Source organism: Chinchilla lanigera, unplaced genomic scaffold, assembly GCF_000276665.1.
Source record: "Chinchilla lanigera isolate Chin_1 unplaced genomic scaffold, ChiLan1.0 scaffold00078, whole genome shotgun sequence".
Lineage (NCBI taxonomy): Eukaryota > Metazoa > Chordata > Mammalia > Rodentia > Chinchillidae > Chinchilla > Chinchilla lanigera.
In genome coordinates, this window is record NW_004955479.1 from 9,964,170 (window position 1) to 9,972,671 (window position 8,502).

Here is an 8,502-nt window from a genome sequence, read left to right on the forward strand (position 1 = left end):
AGGGGCGCGGCGGGGACCGGCCCTCCGCCGCTGCTGAGCCACTGCGGCCGGGCCGCCCCCTGCGAGCCGCTGCGCTACAACGTGTGCCTGGGCTCGGCGCTGCCCTACGGCGCCACCTCCACGCTGCTGGCCGGGGACTCGGACTCCCAGGAGGAAGCGCACGGCAAGCTCGTGCTCTGGTCCGGTAAGCACCCGAGTCGGGCCAGGGGGTGTGGGGGCGTGGGTTGGTGGGCTGGGGGCCCCGTTGTAAGAGTTAAGCTCACGCTGAGCTTCGGAGAGGCCGTGGCGGCACCCGGGAGAGGTGGAGAACCGAGTCTGAACTTTGGGGGGGGGGGTCAGGTTACGTGCAGGAGGGGGACCCTCGGTGATGGGACCGGGAGGGTGAGAAAATTGAGGGAACCAGTCACAAAGGACCTGGGCAGGGGTGAGCTAGGCGGGGATGGGGGTGGGGGTGAGGGATGAGGAGCTGTGAGGAGGGCGCTCTGAGGCACAGGAAAGGACATTTTTAGGAAGAGGAGCCGCTCTCTGCTCTGGAGGCCGGGTTCAGGAATTCAGGGATTTTCAGACCTCGGGGAAATTGGAGAGAAAAATTTGGAGATTTGGAGAGGAAAAAAGGGAAGGATGGGGTGGAAGGGATTTAGGCATTTGGAGGGAAAAGGTGGGAGCAAATTTGTGAAGCAAAAGAAACCCCCTGGTGATGAATAATTGAAAGGCAACCAGAACTATCTGGAATCTTGATTTGGGAGATAAACAGTCCAGAGAACTGTGATTTTTGTCTTGCTTTCATAGTCTGCTCATCCGGAAAGTGAGAACACTCTATCCACACTGAGGGGCGTAGAAGGAAGGAGATGATTCTAACAATTACTTGTATATTCTCGGAAATTTGGATCCTCAGGCAGATCGGGACTGGGAAAGAACACTGAAGTTTGGGGTGTTGAGAGCCTGTGGGTTCTTCCACGTGGTTTGAAGCCCCAGAGCCTTCTCCTTGGGATGGGATCATGGCAGAGCCTGAAAACTGCAGACTGTACCCAAACAAGTCTTTGCTTAGTAGTGTAGAGGGGATAATCTCCCTCTTGTCACTCTTCTGGACTAGAGCCCTGGAGGATACCGGAAGGGAATTGGCCTTGTCACCCCTTGCTCCATGCAGTATGATTAACTGAAAAAGAAAAGAAAATCAGGAGCCAAGAGCAGACTTGAGAGCCCCCTTCTTTGACAGGCCTGAGGTGCCCCATCTCTTAGCTCTGCTCCCCATCCCACAGGGGCCAATGTTGGTAGGCTACCTGTCATTGTCAACCTGGCCAGTGGAGTTCTCAGCTTTTACCGAATTTTGGACAAGGCCATAGGGCTCCTGGCTTGGTGCAGATGCTAGAGGAGGAACTTGGAGGGTGGTGTCCATGAGGCGGAGCTGCATCCTATGTGGGGATCAAGCTCTGCAGTCAGCGCAGAAGACAGAAGCCATGTGTAACCAACAGTAGCTCTGAAAAATCCGTAAGTTACTATAATGCAGTGATGGTGAACCTTTTGGAGACCGAGTGCCCAAATTGCAATCCAAAACCCACTTATTTATCACAGAGTGCCAACACTGCAATTAAAGCTGAATACTGAGGTTTTAGTTTAGAAAAAACTACTATTATCTGATGCTTGGCTAGGGAGACTTGGCTTCAGTGCTGACAGAGGGCTGTGCGTGCCTGCTGTGCCACTGTGCCATAGGTTCGCCATCACTACTGTATAGTTATCATCAGGTCAAGGAGGACGGGGATGGACCTTTTCCAGCCACTACTCCTGTAAACAGCTGCTGAGCTAGCAAAAGGTTTTGGCAGAAGGTGCATGAGTTAGAACCATCTGTTGGTTGTGTAGATTCAAATCTCACACAATGGCAAGGCAGGGTCCGGCAGAGCTGTGAGCACTGAGCCCAGCATATACTCTTATTACGGAGTATATGTGCCAAATCACGTAGAACTTGGATTATAGTAACTTACAGGTTTTTCAGAGCTGCTGTTGGTTACACATGGCTTCTGTTTTAGGTGCTGACTTCAGAACCTGATCTCTACAGAATGCAGCCCTGTCTCATGGATACCATCTTCCAAGTTCCTTCTTCTGCACTCTGAGCTCTTCCTTTTGCTGTCTGCCATCTCTCACCTTAGTCTTGTATCCTTGTGTGTTTGGCCACATGCTTTTTGCTTTCTCCTGTGAAGTGTTGGTGTGAGCTGGCTCAGTAGTGGGAAGATTGAACACAAGCCATTTAAGAGAGTCACAGCCAGGTCTTTAGTAGGAACCTCTAACTAGCGGGGCTTTTTTGTTTGTTTGTTTGTTTGTTTTCCTGAGTTGGTCTTGATTTGGTGTTAGATGTGGTCATTGTCACTCGGCTCTTGAAGGTGGTTTTATTGGTGAAAGAGGAAGATGATCTAGGTTATCTTCATCTGTAAACTTTTGAGAGTAGAGACTTGGTCTTCTTTTTTTTTTTTTTTTTCTCCCCAGAGCCTCAGAGTGCTGAGTATACAGCTAACTCATTCATTCATTCAGTTAGATATTGAGCGCTTCTGTATGTCATATCTTGGAACAGGTTCTGGGGCACATAAAGATAAGAACACAGATACCCCTTTGCTGTCAAGACAAAGACAGACAATTAAGCAAGCTTTAGCAAAACTTGTGGAAAGTACTGTGACATTATAGTTGCTGTAAGAATGCAAAAGGTTTGGGGGAGCAAGGGAAGAACTGACATTTAATTCATGACTTGAGAAATAAGCAGGAATTAACCAAGGGAGAGTTGGCACAGAGAGGAATGGGAAGAACAAATAAATAGCATGTATAAAGGTTTAGAGGGAAGAGGGCTTGTTAGTTAAGAAATCCAATAAGCCACACGTGGTGGTACACGCCTATGATCCCAGCATTTTGGGAACAAAGATTGTGAGTTCAAGCTCAGCCTTGATCCTGTCTCAAAATAAATACTACATTTTTAAAAAAAGGAAGAAAGGCTGGGATGTAGCTCATTGTGAAGGCCCTGGGTTCAATTCCCCAGTACACCAAATACATAAATAAATAAAAATAATTGTAAAAATAAAAAAGAAACATAATAATTGCAGTAGAACTGAATCAAATCTTGTGAAGGGTAGAATTGTGACAGATAACATGTGAATTATAAAGTAAAGGAATTCATACCCCATATTGAGTTTGGATGTTATCAGAAGGTGATAAGGAGCCATTGAAGGCTCTTAAGCAAGGGAGAGGTTGTATTTACATTTTGCATTTTTGAAGGATCTCTTTGGACGTGGTATGAAGAAACTGCCAGTGTAAGGAAAGCCTGGAGCCTGCTGCTTGATCGGGGCCTGGGTAAAGTAGTCCAGGTGGAAGCTCATGGTGGTCAGGACTGAGGTAGCAGAATGCAGGGTTGGACAGATCCCCAAGTATTAGAGGACTACTGAGGTGTTGGAAGTGGAGCGTGAATGGGCAGGAGCCTTGGATGGAAGGTGGTACACTTTCTTTCTACTAGGATGGAGAGTGCTGGTGGAGGAACAGGTTTAAGAAGAAAGCGTAGCTTCAGTTTGGGGTGTGTGAATTTGAAGCACTTATTGGACATCCACATGGAAATTCCTAGCAGATCTCAAAGTAGGAGTTGCTGTAGAGAGGTGGCCACTGTGTGCCTCCTTGGCCTAGGTTGCTGAGGCTTTGGAAGGATGCCATGAGTGAGGAGGTTTATAGCTCAGGTTGTTCCAATTTCTAGGTTAGTATACAACTCAGGTCTTTCTTATGTTTTTCATCTTTCTGGACTTGGACTTCTTTAGTCACTTAGCATCTCTCTCCATTACAGCTGGAAATGTCTCCTTGCAGGCATTCCAGGCTAACCAGACAAACATAATGTCCAGGCCACGGTGCACCTTAGGCCAAATCTGGTTTGGTAAATAGGATGAGAAAGCAAGAAAGAGAGGCCACAGCTGGCAAGGGAATAGGTCCCTGAGAGCCGGCACGTAACCTCCTGGGTCACTTTGTGCTGTGTGTGTGTGTGTGTGTGTGTGTGTGTGTGTGCGCGCGCGTGTGTGCGCGCGCATGGCTGTGTGGCCCTGTCACCCGCCAGGACACAGCCAGTGGGAAAGAGACAGGAAACCTAGGCGGTGTTTTTCACTTGTGTCTCAGACCTCCAGTTCAGAGGCGAGAGGAGGGACGGTGGTAGTGGTGGTGGGTAACTTGCAGTGGCAAAACAGAAAGAATTTCCTTAGAGCTGTTCCCAAACCTGGCTGATGATCAGAATCCATTTCAAAATATAGAAAAATACACACATAGGCCCAAGTTTTTCTTTTTGCTTTTCAATTGTGAAATATACCAGGTATTCAGAAAAGTGCATAAAACACACAAGTACTCAATAACAAATAATTACAAAGTGACACCTGGGTCCTGAACGTCCCCAGTTGTCCCTGTCTCTATCTTCTCCAGAGGGAGCGACTAGTCATCCTGATGTTTTTGGTTATCATTTCCTTTTTTTTTGGTCTGAATAATTTTACCACCTACCTGTGGAATGCCTAAACAATACATTTTTAAAAAATAGTATACAGTAATTTGGTTTTGCAGGTTTTTGAACTTAATACAAATGGAATCATCTATGTGTATTCTTTTGTGTCTTGCTTCTTTTACACTACTTTAGTTGGTAAAATGTATCTATGTGATTACAGCTTTTTTGTACTACTAAATAGTATTCCATTGTGTATGCATATTATAATTTGTTGTTTGTCTATTCTGTTGTTATTAAATCTTTAAGATGTCCCCGGCTTTTGCCCACCCGAATTATATTGCTGTGAGTATTCTTTTGTGCCTGTCCTGGTGTACCTGGCAAAAGTTTTTTTAATTAAAAAAAAGTTTTATTTTTATTATATGTCTTTGCGGTAAATAATGATTGCACTCATTGTGGGGAGTTGGTACACGTGTATAATATGGCTTAATTCTTTTTACATCCTCTTCCCGTCCCTCTTTTCCTTTGTCCTCCATGTCTTGGTCCTCTTGCCATTTGCAAAAAATCCATCTCCCTGTTTCCTATTATGTCTTTTATCTTCCTTTTAAATTTGATTATACTTTGGGTTTCCTATATAAGAGAAACTATGTGCTAGTTAAGCTTGTGTGTCTGATTTATTTCACTTAACATTGCACTCTCAAGGTGCATCTACTTTCCCGACAAATGACTCAAATTTATCCTTCTTTATAGCAGAGTAGTACTTCATTGTGTTTAAATGCCACTTTTTCTTTATTAATTCATCTGTTGATGGACATAATATAGGCCACTGTATTATGAAATTTAGTGCTATGATTTAGCTATTATGAGTGATGCTGCTGTAAACATGAGTATGCCTGATTCAGTGTAATCTGATGTCTTTGACTCTTTTGAGAAGATACCTAGAAGAGGAATAGCTGGGTGGAATGGAATTTCAAGTTGTAGTTGTTTGAGAAATCATACTGATCTGCATAGTGGTTGTACTAGTTTACATTCCCACCAACGATATAGAAGGGTTCCTTTGTAGCCTTAGTTTCACTAGCATTTGTTGTTACTTGATGTTTTGATGATACCCATTCTTTCTGGAGAAAAATGGAATCTCATTGTTGTTTGGATTTGCATTTATAGAAAGGCCAGAGATGTTGCCATTTTTTCTCACATATTTATTGGCCATTTGTACTTCTAAGTGTCTGTTCATTTTAGTTGCTCATTTTTTGATTTGGTCTTTTATTTTAGGTGGTCTAATTTTTTGAGTTCTTTGTATATTTTAGGTATTAGTCTTCTTCTTTTTTTTTTTTTTTTTTTTTTTTAGATATTAGTCTTCTATCCAAGGAGTAGCTGGCAATTTTTTTTCCCATTCTGTAGGTTGTCTCTTGTTGGTTATTTACTGGGCTGAAGCTCCTATTTGTTGATTTTGATGTTATTTCTTGTGCAATTGCGGTTCTGTTCAGAAAGTTCTTGCCTGTGTCTTCAAGAGTTTTACCTATTTTATCTTACAACACATTGCCTCTGGTATTTTTCTTGTTCATTTTGATTTCTTTCTTTCTTTCTTTCTTTCTTTCTTTTTGAGACAGGGTCTCACTATGCAGTTCAGGCTGGCCTTGAGCTCACTTTGTAGCCTAGGCTAGTCTCGAACTCGCAGCGATCCTCCTGCATCGGCCTCCCAAGTGCTGGGATTACAGACATGTGCCACCACACCCGACCGTTTTGATTTCTTGAGATAGGGTCTTGCTGTATAGCTCAGGCTGGCCTTGAACTTGTGCCTCAGCCTGCCAAGGGCTGGGATTACAGATGGGGGCACCACACCCAACTTGTTTCTGTTTTAATATTTAGATCTGTGATCCATTTTGTTTTTAGTTTAGTACACAGTGAGAGATATGGGTCTAGATTCAATGTTCTGCATGTGGATAGCCAATTTTCCCAGCACCATTTGTTGGAAAAATAAAAGAAGCTACCTTTTCTCAAGGACATGTTTTAGCCCCTTTGTCAAAGACCAAGTAGTGGAATGTGCCCCGGTTTATTTCTGCTCTATTCTGTTCCATTGACCCACATGTCTGTTTTTGTGTCAATACCTTGTGTTTTATTACTGTAGCTTTGTAATATAACTTGAAATTTGGGATTGTGATACCTCCTGCTTTGCCACTGTTGCCCAGGATTGCTTTTGCTATTCTGGGTCTCTTCTGGTTCCATATGGATTTTAGGATTGTTTTCTGTAGTTCTGCGAGGAATGATGTTGGTCTTTTGATTAGGATTGCATTAAATCTGTATATCAGTTTTGAAAGATGGCTACTTTGACAATATTGGTTCTGCCTATCTAGCAACAGGGGATATCTTTCCATTTTCTGATATCCTCTTTATCTTCTATTCCAGAGTACTCTTTTGTTATAGAGGACTTTCACATCCTTTGTTAACTCCTAAGTACTTAATTTTTCTTGAAGCAGTTGTGAATCATGTTATTTTCCTATTTTCTTTTTTGGTGGATTCATTGTTGATTTTTATGTGTTGATTTTGTATCCTGCTATCTGCTATTTTGTATTAGTTCTAGAAGTCTTTTGGTGAAATTATTTGAATCTTCTATGTAAAAGGTCATGTTTAACTTTTTCCTTTCCTGTATGTATCTCTAGTATTTCTTTCTCTTGCCTGATTGTGCTGGCTGAAGTATTACATTGAACAGGAGTGGTGATAGTGGATATCCTTGTCTCCTTCTTAACTTTAGAGGGAAAGCTTTCAGTTTTTTTCCATTTAATATGATGTTGGCAGAAGGTTTGTCATAAGTGGCTTTTATCAGGTTGAAAGAATGTCCTTCTATACCTATTTTCTTAAGGGTTTTTGAAAAATCGTTAATAGATGCTGCGGATTTTGTCAAAAGCTTTTTCTGCATATATTGAGATGATCATGTGATTGTATAATGATTGTATGGTGTTTGTAAGATATATTACATTAATTGATTTACATATGTTGAACCATCTTTGCATCCCTGGGATGAAGCCTACTAAGTCATGATGTGTGATCTGGATCTGTTTTAATAATTTGCTCCATTCTATTTGCCAGTATTTTGTTGAAGATCTTTGCTTATTAAAGAGGTTGGCCTGTAGTTTTCTTTTTGAGTTGAATCCTTGTCTCGTTTTGGAATCAATGAATTTGGCAGTTCTCCTTTCTTTTATTTCATTAAAGAATTTGAGAAATATTGACATTAGATCTTCCCGGAAGTTCTACAGTTCAGTGGTGACTCCTTCAGGTCCTGGGCTTTTCTTAGTTGATAGGTTTTTTTTTATTACTGTCTTAATTTCATTGCCTGTTATCCGATTATTTAGGTTTTTATATCTTCTTGATTCAGTTTTGGTAATTCATATATATTCAATATATAGATACAGCTATCTATATGCCTATATATAGATATAGATATCTCTAGGAATCTATTTCTTCTAGATTCTCCAATTTATTGGAGTATAGGTTTTTGAAATAGGTACTAATTCTTGGCATAAGTTTTTCTGGATATATATTTAAAGAGTGGAATTGCTAAACACTGTAATAGGGCATACCTGCATGACTTCATTTTATGCCACACTCTCCCTGCAACCCCTCATGAATTGGTACAGGGATTGAGCCCCAGATCTTCTGTATGCTAGGCAAACACTACCACTGAGCTACATCCCTTGCCCTTTTATTTTATTTTCAAACAGGGTCTTGCTAAATTGCTCAGGCTGACCTCAAACCTTTCATCCTTCTGCTTCAGCCTCCTAGAGTGCTGAGATCTCAGGCATGTGCCACTACACCCAGTGCCAAACTGTTTTCAAGGCTGTCGTACCAATTTGTACTCCCGCTTGCCTTGGAAGAAGGCCTTATTGGTCCACATCATTCCCAACAGTTGACATTGTCAGCCTTTAAAATTTTTGCCAATTTCATGGCTACGTTGTAGTATATATTTTTGGTTTTGATTTTGCCTTTTCTTTTTTTCTCTTCAGCACTGGGGATCAAGCCCAGGGCCTATACATGCTAGGCAAGCACTTTACCTCCAAACTACA

The 8,502-nt window shown here is 42.1% G+C and overlaps 1 protein-coding gene across 1 annotated transcript in view; it reads left to right on the top strand.

Annotated features, from left to right (window-relative positions):
- Positions 1 to 8,502, top strand: part of Smo (smoothened, frizzled class receptor) — a gene marked incomplete in the record, with an annotated part of 28,294 nt that overhangs the window by 793 nt on the left and 18,999 nt on the right. Inside the window, 1 exon segment of the mRNA XM_013503270.1 lies at positions 1 to 184. Coding sequence (XP_013358724.1) covers positions 1 to 184 — 184 coding nt within the window.